This window comes from Arvicola amphibius, chromosome 3 (genome assembly GCF_903992535.2).
Source record: "Arvicola amphibius chromosome 3, mArvAmp1.2, whole genome shotgun sequence".
NCBI classification, from domain to species: Eukaryota; Metazoa; Chordata; class Mammalia; order Rodentia; family Cricetidae; genus Arvicola; species Arvicola amphibius.
The window spans coordinates 65,364,105-65,380,350 of record NC_052049.1 but is presented as its reverse complement, the minus strand read 5'-3'; the positions used below and the strand labels follow the sequence as shown (position 1 = coordinate 65,380,350).

The 16,246-nt window shown below is 38.1% G+C and overlaps 1 protein-coding gene across 1 annotated transcript in view; it reads right to left on the bottom strand.

Annotated features, from left to right (window-relative positions):
- Positions 1–16,246, bottom strand: part of Adgrv1 (adhesion G protein-coupled receptor V1) — a 536,429-nt gene that overhangs the window by 179,050 nt on the left and 341,133 nt on the right. The window contains exons 84-85 of the mRNA XM_038323536.1: positions 13,084–13,200; positions 3,802–3,980 (exon numbers count right to left, since the gene is read on the bottom strand). Coding sequence (XP_038179464.1) covers positions 3,802–3,980; positions 13,084–13,200 — 296 coding nt within the window. The remainder of the gene's footprint in view (positions 1–3,801; positions 3,981–13,083; positions 13,201–16,246) is intronic.

The window sequence follows — 16,246 nt, the reverse complement described above, 5'->3', positions numbered from 1 at the left end:
CATTATATTTTCAGTTATTCACTGTATCATCCTTCATTAAAACATTACTTCTGAATCATATAAATTATTTAGTAAAAAAATTGGTTTGGACTATCCTTTATCAATGTGTGCTATTAACCAATACAGTACTACACAGATATATACACTACCTATCAATATCAAAAATGGAAAGGATGGATTGCCGGGAGCTTATAAACATTAGCTAAATGAGATGGAAAATTCATAGAAATACAACAATTTACAAAATTCTAAAAACATTAGAAATAGAAAATACAAATAGTGAGATATTTTAAAGAAAGTGCAACTTTAATTAAAAGCCTTCCTCCTAAGAAAGTCGTGGATGGTTCCACGAGCACTGTCTTCCACCATTCTAAGGAAGACATGACCTCAGACCTTTCAGTTTATGAAATCAATACCACCTTCATTTCAACAAAATCTCAGAAAATTAGCAGCTTTCACATACAAAAGCATTAAAGATTTAATTACAAAAATCTCCTTGCAAGTAAGACATGTATAACTGCCAAGCCATCACCAGTCAGTGGGTCACTGCCATGCATATCACACAACCACAGTTTCCACCATAAGACCTCAAGAAGGCATGTTGTGACATGGTAATGCAGGTTTCTGAGGCTTTAAGGCTAATAAGAACTATTTTATGCCCTTATGTTGAGACTGATTTTCTATTGAAAAACAGAATTATTTTCAATTTGAGTTCCTTGGGTAACAAGGAAGAAAGTTGTATGTGAATTAGGGAGAAAAGGAATTATAAGATTAGTCACTTTGGTTCTACTAATCTATAGCATTAAGCCAGATATGTTAGTGTACTGTTCACTTACTACAGTTTAGCTGCTTTAAGACATCACTCTTCTTTAAGTTTGAGAAGATAAGCGTTCTGAGAGTACGTTCATTTGGATGTTCTTGTGGAGCTCGTACTTCTGTGACAATCCTCTAAAAAGCAGTAAGAGAGCTTCTCGTGGGCTCCCATTCATCAAGGCTGGGAAGATATGCATTATTAAAACTACCCCTAAAGAAGCTCTGTCTTGCCAAAGACTTCACATAAGAAAGGAGTTGCCACAAGCCACCAGCTCTTTACTCATGATTTATTTGTGTTCAGCAAAGGATGATGCAGAAACTTGAAAAATTAACTAGCATTTCAAAATTTAATAGCAAGATATGTATTTTCTTATTTTGAAATGACATTGATGGCCATCTTCTAGAGTTTACATAAACAAAACACAATTCCCTAAAGTAATCAGTATGACAGGTTCTTCTTGACCCAATAAGAAGACAAAATGATTGTGAATATAAATAGCATGCCAGTGTGTGCCTGTGCATTTGAACACATATCATATGATTTGCCATTGGCCAAGTATGTCACCACATTGTGTCATGGCTGTGCATGTGTAGAACACATCTGTGTATATCAATAACAAGTACTTATTACCTACTTAACTGTTTAGAAGCAACAATGACCTTGCAATGACTTCTGCATATATAGTGTTCCATTTTTCAAACATTTTCATATTTACAAAGTAACTGATAATTTCACAGAAACTTATGTGACATATGGGCGATATCTTTCTCATAAGCTTGCAAGTAGGTTATTTCTTTTAGAATTTTACTTTTTTCTCATTTTCATTAGAGTATGGAAGCTGGTTAAGCTTTATAATCATAAAGGGTTTTGTTTTATGGTTTGCTAATAACGAAGATGAGTCATCTTCAAAGAAGTAACATACAAGGTTCAGAAACAAGTTGTGCATGTGTGTATATTTATATGTCTCTATACATGCTTGCATACGTATGTGTGTCTGTGTGTGCAAGTCTCTCTCTGTCTCTTTGTGTGTGTGTGTGTGTAGAAGTATTTGATCTTAAGATCACAAGGTGTTAACAGGAATGTCTAGTAAAGGTCTCCTTGTGGCCATATTCTTTAGAAATCCTCTCCTTGTTCTGACAATGTCTCTGGTATTTAGGCATCTATGGGCTGATGGTCCCCACTACTCTCTCTTCCTCTTGAAAATATGCAACAGCATAATTTTTCATTTTTTTAACAACTCCAATGGACTTGAAAACCATGCATGAGTACACCATTTTATTGTGCTGAAAAATGTTATTGTGTTATTGCTTTAGGATTCCTTGAATAGTAGGTCTGTGTTATAAATGAGAATCTCTTCTTTCTGTTATGGAACAAACAAGAGACAAAGTCCATCCATCCATCCTTCCATGCTCTCAGCTCTGCAATCAATACATGCCTGGGAGATTAGTACTGGAAAGAGTAAACAAGCTGTTTCGAGAGAAGTCTGCGAGATTTAAGGAAGTAAGTGAAGCTAGCAACCAGAAGGTTGGTTCCAACACAAACAGTGAAGTCGGTTTTAAAAGCCTTCTCCCCAGTTCACAGGAGTGGAGTTAGAATTGCAAGCAGACTTTTAAGGTTGGCCTTACTGTCTCTTCTGCTCTGTCAGTGACTACGCTCCTGTTGAAGATGTCCCACATGAAGACAACAGATTGGGACAGTGACGTAGCTGCCATTCTCCTCGATTCCCTAAGCTATGCTTTTGTTCTTATTCAATGTCTTTAATGCGAAGGGCACAGGGAGTTGGGGGTTGCGTGTAGGCCTTGGCACTAACCATGAAAGAGTAACTGTTCCCTGGATGTACACTCACCCCAGCTGTCTCACCTCCCAACTCCTCCATGTTTCCTGTTTTTGTTGGAGCCTATAATGCACCACCCCATCCCTTATGTAATATATGCCCATGTACTGATTGGTGTTTTCTTGTTTTAAAGAAATACAGACAACTCTGTACATAATATTACTCCACACACAGAGGCAGCAGACTTCCCCAAAATGTACCAAAGAAGCCAGAAAGAATATGAATCGTAGATCAAGACTCAAACCAGAAATAAAACTTAGAACACTTTTACTCTTTTTTCCCCACATAGAAAACTTTGATTTGGCCTTATAAAGCACTACTGAATTTCACCCTCATTCCTTTCAAATTTGTAATCAACAATAAACATCAGACCACTGAAAACCTTAGAAAAACAATAAAGAACTGAAAATATTTCCAAATAATATAAAATATAAACTTTAAATGCAGCCTTTCTACAGTTTAGTGTGGCAACTTACAGACCCTTTGTGAACTCATGCCAGCTTTATTTTTGTTTTAAGCAAACAGACTTATTTTTGTTTTCAGTAAATCGAGATAAGATTTTTAGCTTGAAGATTAAGATCTTTGCTTAGTTTATTTCTGAGTCTGGTAGATACTTGATTCAAGAAATTACAATTGCAAATTTCTTATTATAAAATCTAAACATGCATTGTGTTCTCTGCAGTTGAAAGCTCAAACCCTGTTACCTGAAGGTTCTGTAGATGGAGACACCAAGATGGTATGGTAAACACTTCAAAGGAAAGCGGAAAACTCCATTTCAGAAGGAACTAAATGGGCTTTATCCTTGACATGTGAGGTTAATACCAGAATTTTCCATTGATTCATTATCAAAATGTTCACGGTGATTTGATTGGTCATCTCTTTGTCTAGTCTGGGTAAACTGTTACCCAAAGATATAATCTACTGTTGGCTACTTAATACCTCTTGCCAAAGAAAACTGCTAATCCAGAGGCAATGATTCCATTTTTAAGGGAATGAATGACTAGACAAAGGGCAGCTTCAGACAGTGAGCAGGAAAGCACAGGGGTGAAATGGCTGCACTTACACCCTCTTCTGGCCGTGTCCCTCTCTACCAGATTTACCATTGAAAATACCAACAGGCCAAGGTAGCAGCATGCTGCTCGGGTGTACTCACAGGTCACCGTGGATGAGTCCATAGATCTGCGGCATGTCCTGATGATAGACTCCTCTCAGAATAACTATGAGGAGAATCACCACAAAAGACGGAAGGCCCCAGCTCAGAAGGCAAAAGAGCAGGTATCGCCTCTCGGTATGTTCATCACTCATCACCAGCACGTACCAGAAGTTCACAGACTAGGGAAGGAAGCGATATGAGCAGGCTCAGGTTAGTGGCACAAGACGCAGGGTCACTAGTAATGAAGTGGAAGACCAGCTTCATAAAAAGTTTAAGTTGGGTTATTTTTACGTACAATATTCCTTTGTTTCAGATATTTAAGAATTCTGGGGCATTTTTAGAAACTCTGGGAATATGAGAAAATATTTAATCTAAGGGCCCTTTTCTTTTCCCTACTATGTTCTGTCTTAAACTTTGTCATGATCTTCTGAGTGTCTGTAAACATGCCTCTGAAAAATCAAACAGTGTCTGTCACCCAAACCACTTCCCACAGGAACAAATTCATGATGAGGATAAAGAAATAATGCCTCTGAACTTTCAGAGATTTTGAAAGCTTTTGTACATGAGCGCCTAATATAGGGGAGAGCCAGGCTCCATCTCAACAGTGTGTGCACGCAGGACGACTGAATCCGAAACACAGTGTGGCTATGAGTGGAGAAAACTCAAGAAAGATCGCAATCTGTTTGCACTTTCTTGTTCATTTACTTGACTGATATTTACCAAGAAGATAGTGAATATCAGAGGTCAGACTAGCCACTGAGGATGCATTGCTGATAGGGTGGGATGTAATTTACTATTCTGAATCATAGATTCTAACAAGAGGGTACCAAATGAGTAAGAGAAACATTTATTTTATATCAAAACTACACCACATATCTTCTAGTTCTTAGGATAAAAGTATACAAGGGGCACTGCCTTGAGTTAGGAGGACGTAGAGACAGATTAGACTGATGGAATGTGGAAAATAAAGCCCGTAAATGTTGTCATTATCCCCAAGTACCACATCAAGCTGTGTCAAGGCCAGATCTAGAAGTTATCTATTCTGTCTTCTATCAATTTCTTTCCTTGATTGCCTTACTTAGCTATTTCTAAGTACAGCCATGACAATGACTGTCACAGCACCCCATTATATCTCCTTCCTGCAAAAGTCACCCTCCTCAAGTCAATGTGTGAAGTGTGGGTATACGTGACTTTACACACATGTTCCTGAGGAGGACGAACTCCGGAAGGGACAGCATGTGTACTTTGCTTCTCTATCATGCATGGTTATTAGAAAGATGCAGTGAGGGCTGGTGACGCAAACTGCTGGGCACACACATGGCTCCCACCAGAAAATGTCACCAGTTCCTCAAGTCTCCTAGAAGGATGTGGACAAGCATAAATTACTCATGCCCCAAACTCGGAATGACACAGTGTAAGCCCTTCGAGTGGAAAACAAGTGTGTCTCATGCTGTGGGAGGCTTTTAGATGCTGTTTCCTGAGGCTTCTGAGCAAGATCCTATCTGCACCATTTCTGTCTTGAGGAATTATACTGGGCTAAACTTGGGAAGAATAAAAATATTTGGTTCCTTGGAGATTTTTGTCTTTAAATTTTTTCCTTATCTTTATGCACATCTGCATATAAATGCAATTATAAAGCATATTTTGAATTGTTGCTTATGCAAATTTGTTCTAACTTCTCTTTAAAAGTGATTAAGGCCAAAGCTTGTTGTGTTACCCCCACCCTCTGTGCACACCTCCCTCTACACTTAGCATAGGGTGTAGACTCAAACCAGCGACTGCTGTGTACAGGATGCTGAGGTAGCCAATGCTGGTTATTAGAGGACGAAAAGTCACCCAAGCTAAACGTCTCTCCAGACACACCAGTTGTGCAATATACACTCTAATACAGGATGTCTATGAGCATATGCACAGTGTGTCAACCTGCACTGCAGAAGGGGCAGGTGTCCAGATGGAGGGGTGTAGTGAGTGACGTCTCCGTACTTTCAGCTTGGTAAGCCTTGGGGTTTTCTCTGACGTCTGCTTTCACACAAGCAGTAATTTCTCACGGAGGACAGCTGAGCCTTCCAGAAACATCTCAGCCAGTCATAGCTAAGAGGAGGTGAGAAGCTGAGAGAACTGTTTTCTAGGTTCATCCGTGCAGGACTTCAGAGTGTCACTGGATTCTCAATGACTTGAAAACTAGCTCCGTGCCAGAAACTTCTGTCAGTTTGAAAACATGTAAATGCCTTCCTAACAAGACACAATCACTGAAATAAACTATGAAGAAATCATTACATTGTATATCATTTTTCACAGTATAGGTTGGAAATAGTATTTTTAAATATTTTAATTATTCTTGACAACCATGTGGTCCATGTGTAAGATTTTCTCTGACTCATTCAGTTTTCCTGAATTTTTATCCTTTCTTTATTTCTCTCTCTCTCTCTCTCTCTCTCTCTCTCTCTCTCTCTCTCTCTCTCTCTCTCTCTCTCTCTCTCTCTCTCTCTCTCTCTCTCTCCCCCTTTCCTCCTACCTCTCTTTCTTTATATATAGCCAAAAATAGTCATGGATTCCTCATCTTCCTGCCTCCACCTCCCAAGTACTAATATTAAAAGCATGACATTAGAGTCACACTTGACCTTAAATTTTATTTTAATATATTCAGGTAGGCATATTTTGAGATGCATGCCTGGGTTATGAACTTCCTTTTCTAAGCACTGTCATCTCCCCAAGCCATACACAGTATTGGCTCAGAAGCTCCATGTGCCATGTGACCCTGTTCAGCTGGCCACAGCTGGTTTAGTCAAGGACAGAAACCAGGATTCATCTGGACCAATCTCTTCATTGAATCATCTAGCAATCCCATGATCACCTAAGCTGTTCATGAAAACTGACCTGCAGCAGCTGTGCTACAGCAACGTCTGGAGAGAAAGTGTTCGCAGGGAAGGCTGGACAGACAAATTGCACTCACAGCTGCGGCTGAGTGAATGCTCTTATCTACTTACCACTGTCATGATTTGGTACTGTTTCAATCAGTTTAACTTAGTTTACCTTGTCTTCTAAAGCAACTCTGTGTGTGTGTGTGTGTGTGTGTGTGTGTGCGCGCGCGCGCGCCATTCTTGAAGCTAAAAGATAAAGATAGACTGAGAATTTAACCATTTTCCTGTCCTTAAACTCACAGCTCCTCTTTAGTAATATGATGTAGAGTGTTGAAGTCACAGGTGGTGGCTCCTTGTTTGTAATATGTAGAGTGTTGAAGTCATGTGTAGTGGCTCCTCGTTTGTAATATGATGTAAGAGTGTTGAGGTCACATGTAGTGGCACATTCTGCTAACCTCAGTACTCAGTACTACTCTGGGAGCAGAAGAATCAGGAATGCAAGGTTACCCTCAGCTGAATAACCTGTTTTAGGATATCTTGAGGTATATGGGATCTTGCAATAAATAAACAAATAACCCAAGACTAAATATATATATATATATGTATATATATATAAGATTTATTTCCATAGAAGTTTATAAAACACTAATATTAGCATCTTGTGCATAAGACCCTTATTTTTTCTTTTTCTTTCTTTTTTCTTTTCTTTTTTGATCTTTTTTGAGAAAGGGTTTCTTTGTAGCTTTGAAGGCGTGCATGTGTGCATACATACATGTGCACGTATGTGCATACTTTAAAACCTTTGTTCGGAAGGAATTTTAGAAGACTTGATTTTACTTCATCAAACCTCCTATTAAGAGGAACACAAGTTAACTAGTGAAAACTTTAAAATACTAAATGCAAAACATGAGTTTAACCAATATTTATAGAAAAATAAATATAGACCTCATGAGTTAATAATATACATCAATCTAATTTAATTCAAGCGATTTTGTGCTGTGTTATTTCAGTCCTCGCTGTCTCTCCTCTCTTTGTCTCTCTGTCTTCACCTCTCACATAAGAACTACATTTCCAGAATTAGTAACTGGGACTCCGAAATTTTTAATTGATTCCATTTAAAGTACAAAAAAACTAACTAAAATACCCAAATAAGATTTTTTAGACTGAATATACATAAGAATAAATTAAAGGCTGTATTTATAAGCATATTGGTTACATTACTACACAGAGAAGTATCTACACACAAAAAAATCAAAAACATTGCTTTAGGTATCATAAGTCAGAATTATGGTTTTATATATTCTATAAACACAAATCCATTAGTTCATTACTATGTCTTCATATAACCATTAGTATGTTAGAAAATATAAAGGAGACATGTAATTTATTTTAGGCTAAATAGGCTATTTGAACTCTATAAATTTCATATGAACAAAGACTTTATACAGGCTGTGTATAATACTTGGTTATTAATTATTTCACTAGAATCACTGAACTCATGTATAGCATTACATGTAATCTGCAATCACACAAGCTACTAATTCTACCCATCACCACGTGTTCTTAATCATTCATTTTAGATGCAAATCTAAGAAATGCTCCCACATGTCTTTCTCCTTCCCCTTTTTAAAATTATTTATTGCATTAAAAGATTTGCAAGGCTGTTGGAGGCTTGATAATTCAGTATTTCCTGGGTATGTCATTTTTATCTTGGTAATTATCAGTCTGTTGTCTTCAATACTTTTGAAGTTCTGTCAAATTCAATCAATGACAAGGGAGAAGCATGGCTAATTTTAGCATTCCTCTTCCTGTTGCCATGCTCCAGCCCTTGCTACTGAGGAATTAAGATCCTGTATGTTTGTTTCTCTATTGTCAGGCTACATGGAGAAGCTAAGGCAGAAGATATAAATCTTCAAACACAGTGATTTCTAGTCTATTGTACCAATTTAAGAATGCATTCATCAAGGAAACTTGACTTTCAAATTAAAACATGTTTGAATAAGCTGTGACCTTAGGAATGAGAGAATGAGATTATAGAGACAGTGCAAGACTCTCCTGTCCTCTGTGAGGGAAGCAGGTTGCTCTACAGTGATTTAACATGGTGACATGATGGGTCATAAAACTGAGCCAAGTGAATACAAAAGCAAAGTAACATTTACCTCTACTGTATGTGAATATTGCAAACAATCACAGTTTATATTATAGTTCTTCAGTTAACCCATGATCTGGTAATCCAATTGGAAGCATGTCTTGTATGACCATACATAACAAAGACATAATATTTAGGAATTCTACAGATACTCTCTAAGCAAACAACTATTGTTTATAATACAAAGAACTAACTACCATTAACCAGAATTAATTAGAGACTACAAAATAAATTACAAAATAGCCATATTATAGCATAGAAGAGAGTAGAGTTAAACACTGTAAAAGTAAAGATTCCCAAACATAAATATATATACATTCACATAAAAAGTATATACAATCACAAGGATACACATGTGTGCTTGTTTATAGATTTATAAATATTTGTCTATTCATGGAGTATTTGTGGAGGCATACACAGGAAACCATTAGCACTGTTTACCTTTGAGCATGGCATTGGGGATAAAGCAAAAATGTCAAACATACAAAATAGCAAGGAAGATGTACAACTGATTTGACATCACTCTGACGTGTATTTATTTTGTAATATTAGTATGTTATCTCCAAAATGAAAAAAAATCAAAACAACTAGTCAGCAGCATAGAGGAAAGGCATTCCAATATTTGAAATTCTAGCTGTCAATCTAACTTAGAGTAAACATGACCCTGGCACCTTAAGGAAGTGGGAAATGATTTCAATGTTCACACTGAGTGATCTTACATGAAGAACAAACAGAAAGGCAGGACAATCATCCTTGGCCCAATATGGAATTTGTGAGTTGCTTGTTTCAAAACTAAATAAGCAAACTTTGCTATTGTTACATTCCCACCATGCTGTGTGACTCCCCAGCGAGAGAAAACCAAGCCTGAGGAAGGGAGTAAGGTTGTTGGTGGGAGAAACGGGGCTGAATAGGCATTTGTGCGCTAATCTAGAGATCAGAGATTAGCCGTGCTAAGACTTTGTGGCGTCTCTTAAAATCAGCCTATTCCCATGAAGCAAACATATCCCCCATTCAACGAAAGATATTGATTACATTGCAGAGGTAGAATATTCAACATCTCTGCTATTGTAGTCACACGCTAGCCTCTGCCGCACCAGAAGGGAATGTGCACAGTGTACACCCTGAGCCGGGCACAGGAACAACTTTCTGTATGGATTAGTTAGTTTCGCTTTTTTCACAGTTTTCAAAGACGGTGAAACTGTAACCTGATTTGCAAGATAGGCTGAGAGGTGTTATATAACTTCTTTATCAATGAGAGGGTCCTCCCAGCAGTCTAAATGTAATCTGACTTTACCATCGGGTGTTGAAAACATGTGACAGAAAAGTAAAGTGTGACCATTTACAAATGTTTATCCTGACATTGAAAGTGTGACCCAAACAAAATACCCACCAGTCTGTAATTTTAAAATGTTTGTCTTAAGGGCATTTTTTATTGTCTCTATTTATGTGCATCCTAATGAGTGTATTGCAAGGGTATACATGTGTTGAGGTCAGAGAAGCACTCATCAGAAGCGATTCCTTCCTTTTAACATGTGGGTTCAGTGCTTGAACTCAGGCTCAGTCTTGACAGCAAGCATTTTGCCCATTGAGCCATCTCTCAAACCCAATATGATACATCTGGTGCTTTCAACTTTGTGACTAAGGATTAATGATGAACTCATTATCATCACGTGACCCATATATAGCATCTGATTCCCTCCTGTCATGGTAAAAAAAACAGGAAGAATTAGAGTGCTAACATTCTTTCAAGACTTTTTAAATTTTTCATTTATTTTATTTTATATGTATCAGTGTTTTGCCTGCATGCATTTCTGCACACTATGTATGTGCTCGTGTTCAAGTTTTTAACCAAATTTTCCTCATAGGATCGAACTAATACTAGCCTATCTTACTGCATAGTGATTTTTAAGACTGACTTAGATCTTTAAAACGAGTTTCAGCACACAGCATTTTATAAATGGAAAGTACAGATTGGCAAAATGTCATCTGGCCATAAAATAACTTATTAAAAGTAACCTACCTAAAATTCAGAAGTTATTGGATTTTCCCTTGTGGTCACACCACAAACCATGCAGGATGTGTAGTGCACCATCTGAAATGCATTATACTTCACTGCCACTCACAACCGTTTCTCTAAACCATGGCCACACAGAAACATAGTTAATCTACTAAATATGCATCAGCCACAACCAGATTTCCTTGCTGACCAGATATGTAGGCAAGGAAAAAACAGATTTCCATTAACTTTGATTAAATCTTATATAGCCTCGGGTTTAATGCCCCAGAAACAGGGACTCCACCTGAAATACATGCGAAAGTCATTTCTCTGTTTGAATATGACTCAGCATTTGATTCATTGTGCTTCCAAAATAGTCTCTTCAGCTCCGAGAGTATTACTAGCTGTGAATGTTCTTAACTTGAATGACATTTTCATTTTCTAATAGTTTTTGCTCTGGTTCTGCCAAATGCAGAACACTGGTCCAGGCTTTGCCTCCTGCAGGATCTCTCCTGGGATTTCTTTCAGAAGCATCTTCCCAAACCCATTCCAAGAAAGAGCCTTCTGATTCCCCACAAGTTAGGACATGAACTGTGGACGTGGTCTGTGTCCCTAGGACAACAGTGCATTATAGACCACACTGCAGTCACGGTTGTCTTCACACTGTTACTCATGTAACCTAGGTCTGTGTGGTACTCTGGTCACACAGCACATTGCCAATGAGCTTATGTTAGAGTGAAATTTCCAGCATTTATATTACATTTATTAGTGACGCTGCCCTTTTATCATGCAGTATGTAAGTACAGGCTCTCATATTGGCTCTCCAGGGAGCCTGACACAGAAGTATGTAAGTACAGGCTCTCATATTGGCTCTCCAGGGAGCCTGACACAGAAGGCTTCCTGCTGTGACTCTCCTGTTCTCTCTGGATATCTTCAGACATGATATGAAGTTTCCTGTGTTTTCATCTACATCGTTAATCAGAAACTCAGAATATGTCAGGGACAGGGACAAAGGCCTTCAGGAAACCACTGCAGGCCCAGTCCAGGCAGATAGATAACCCACCTGCACAGTCATTTACTATACCTCCAGCTTAGATCAAATCCTAAAGTAATCTTGCAATCAGGAGATCTAATAAATTTATTCCAATAAGGAGCTATTTCAGTTTTGTTTATGGCTTAGACTTATTTTTAAATCAGTTGACAGAGATGTTAGAGATAATGACATATTTTCCAGATTTGAGGTTCTGAAAGATCTATAAAGCAGTAATTCTAGGAGTAAGAAATTATCATCCCCATCTGCAGATTCAGAAACATACCTTGGAGAGAGGAAATAATTGGATTGAGATGTGCAGAGAGGGCCAAGGCCAGAGGCCTATTCAAGAATCTCTCTCTCTCTCTCTCTCTCTCTCTCTCTCTCTCTCTCTCTCTCTCTCTCTCTCTCTCCCCCCCCCCCCCCCCCTCTCCCTCTTCCCCTCTCTGCTCTTCTCCTTCTCCCCCTTTCCTTTCATAACCAACTTAATAAATATCCAACATTACTCTGCATAGCGTGCCTATCTGTCTGTCTCTCACCCGCCACAAAAAAAAAAAAAAAAGAATCTCCCTCTGTCCCTCTCTGCATGGCTGCCACATCTACTGCTGCTGATCACTGGAAACTCTTTGGCCTCCTCACTGCTCTTACTCAGCACAGGAGCCATTCTCCATCAGATACTCACACCAGATATGGAGAATCCAGGGACTCTGAATTCCTGACAGCGAATCTACACCCCAAATTCTGCATTGATGAAAAGAAATACCCAGAGTTGTTCACTTTGTTTCTTCCGACACCTCTCTATTTGGTAGGGTTGTTCCACCATCTTATGGTCCAGTTAACACTAGTAACTGGTATCCCCAATCACTTTTTCCTACCTCCAGTTAACCACAAGCCGGAGTATCTTCCTAAAACCGAAATCTAATCACACCATTCCCCTTCTTCAACAACTTCTATGACGATCCAGAGAACGCAGTTCAAAGGGCTTATTCTCTTCTATAGGGCCATATTCCAAGTTTCTTCTTCCACACCCTTTTGTTTTCAGTCATGCTAGATTTGCCTCGATTTTCCTAACTGTGCTCTCTGGTGCGGCAAAGTTACCACACATTTTTTGCGTTTACACCCTGGGAAAGGTGTGATGGCTATATTGGGATTATTTCTCCTTCAGCATGGAGAACACCAGGCAGTAAGGCTGCCTCGGGACCCAGAGTCATTGGAGGCAGCGGTGGGGAGTGAACGAGCAACCAACCTGAAGGAGCATCCAGCTGAACTGGCACAGATACAGGTAATGTGTCACAGCAGCCACGGCAGCACAGCTCTCGTCGCCGAGCTGGGGACTTGCGTATGCAGAAGCCAGGAACACAACCTGGAAGAAAGAGAGAGTTCTATTTTAAGTTGTGCCAAGATTGATGAAGACTGTCCAGAAAACAAAGCCACTTTCTCACCTGAATCTGTAACTGAGAGAAAGGCTGGCTGGCCTGTTGCCTGACTCACATAAGAAGAGCCAACCTTAAGGGCAGCGTGTGAACTTCTGCACTTCTAAGAACCCATAAAGGATATAACATTGTGTGCCATGTTGCTGTAAGGCTCTCAAGTGCAAATTCTCAAAGTAAACCACATTCTTTTCACTGCTGGACCAAAACCGGAGCTTTGAAAGCCATTTATTCCAGCAAGGCAGGGAAGAAGCAGTGTGGAAATGCCATTCCCAGCGAATGAGACAAGGAGATCAAGAAGAATCTTTGACTTTTCTCCCATCTGCCACCTCTTGCCAGCTAGCAACACACAGAAAAATAGGCTTCAAGTATGCTTAAAATTTCAAGTCTCAAAATTACCTAAATGGTGGGTTTTAGTATCACCTTCAAGTCTGTGTTCAATATTACCCTTACATGGAAAATGACTGCTTCCACACTACTTAAATAGTATCTCTTCTATCTTTCCCCACACATCTGAATCTTAACTCTTTTTATAAAATGAATCCTCATGTCCTTCTACCATACTCTAGGTCATCATCATCATCTTCATTATTTTACTGACTAGAATATAAGGACAGAAATTTTGACTCTTTGATTTTGCTGATGAATTTCAAACACCAGACCTTTGGCACATGGTAGAATTCAATAAACACCCATTGAATAAATGGTCAAAGCAAATGGAAGATCATTTTGTATTCTTCCAATATCAAATTTTATAATGGGAAATACAGTTAGAAAAAGAAAGATTGGTGCAACAATATAATACTATAACATCTGAGCAAATGAACTGTGTACTTAATTTCTTCAACAGTAATAGCAAAGTTGGCAAAAATTAAAGTGTAGCCCTTTTATATCCTAGAGTTTCAGAATTATTTGTAAACATGAAGCTTCCTCACTCAATTTTTTTGTTTATTAGTCCTGGGCTTGGCTTTCTTCACTCTACACTGTTACAGCCAGCAAGTGCCAGCATTTAAAGTACAAACTATAAACTCACTGTGCATTGTTTCTTAATAATCTAGAAGATAGGAATACCCCCCAAATTAGCAACAAACTCACGCTGCCAGAACACAGCACACAGCAGTTTTTGAATCATTATGGCTTGTCCTTAGAGCAAGTTTAGATTTTCCTAGACTTCAGTTTCTGTGTGTAACTTCCAAATAATGAAAACATATTTCATAAATTTATCCTTGTAAATTCCACAGAACACTTTCTAGGTCCTGAAAACTGGGTAAGACTTGGCCTTTAAAAAATCCTCAGAAGTAAAAGTCTGTATAACTTCACCTCCACTCCCAGAATCCCTGTGACAAATTGTCTTCGTTTTTAAGCACACCGGCATCTCTTTCACCGACTCCATAAATGTACCTGCAACAACACTAATCCTCTCAATCTTGGACTGAAGGGTAGAACTTTGTAGAAATCTGATGTTTTCTTTACACTCAACCTGAACAGTTTGCTATAAAAAAAAATAACCACACAAATTGTAACTGAGAATGTATATTTAGTTTGCAGATTCTGTGAAACTGTAAATGGAATGCTGATTAAGTGTATTTTTCTAACATTTTTCTTAGAAGCAAACAAATCACTGAAGGTTATTGTTTAAAACTGCCCCTGCTTCCAGAACATAGTTTTAACACCTCAAATCCCATTCAGAGGGTGTGCTATCTTCAAGTTTTTTTTAGATTTGAATCTGTCTTCCTAAGTTATAAGAACACCAGTACAATTTTGTGACCCATCAAAGCTTTTTCAATTTGCTCTCTGAATATTGAGAATTACTTCTCACTGTGTGAAAGAAAATTAGTAAGATAAAAATGAGCTGCCTCCACCTTTAGCAAAGATGAGCTCAAAATACTTCAAAAGCTTACATGTCATGTCAATAGACCTGCCCCAATAGTTTATTTAAATACTGAAATGAAATAAAGTAAAATAAAATATAATCTTTATGCATTAGTGGTTCACAGAACCTTAAGACTATATAATCTAAGAACAGATGGGCTCTGAGCTCTGTGTTTTCTACAACGCAATGAGATACTAGAATAAATATTATTTTCATAGCTGCCCTTTGATAACAATTCAGTTGAACACTGCAAAGTCAAAGAAGCAATTATTCAAAGGTATTTAGTTTCCCATGTGTTGACCCTTTCTGTACCTAAACACTTGTTCCTTTTAGAGCACTGTGTTGGGCAAGATGAGCACACAAAATGCCAAAGGTGACTGTGTACCAGAAGCATGACACCATGTGCCATGCCTTGTGCATAAACATAAAACTTATCTATGAATGATGTCACATTATATGATTTTATCTCAATTTAATAAATAATAGTAAAACAGGGCCTGTGGGATAATTAACATGTTTGTAGATCATTAAACATGGTTTAGAGTCAAAGCAGAATTCAGAATCTGGTGTGCCTATTTTAAGACCAACGGTTTAAGTCTTCCTAATATGACATGATGTTGTATGCATAGCTGAACCAGATACAAGCCTCATCTCAAACTGCTGAAATCTTATTGATTCTCAGGTTTTCCAAATTCATGGCTTATGGTAACTGAAAAAAAATGCCAAGTGTCATATTGACCATTGCTATTCCTATCTCTATATTATTATAACATATGTACATCATAACGAAGGGCAGAAAATATAAACCCTACAAGAATGAATTGTGGTAGAATATTACTTTAAACATGTGAAGATGTGTTACATTTTTGTTGCAGAATATTACTTTAGCTACATAAATGTGTGCTGCATTTATTTATGTTGCATTTGTTTAACTATGTAAAGATGTCTTGCGTTTGTTTTTTCTTGCCTGCCTAAGGCACCTGATTGGTTTAATAAAAAGCTGAATAGCCAATAGCTAGGCAGTAGAGAGATAGGCAGAGCTGGCAAACAAAGAAGTAGGAAGAGAAATGTAGGCTTCAGAGACAAGAGAGAACAAGGGAAAAAGA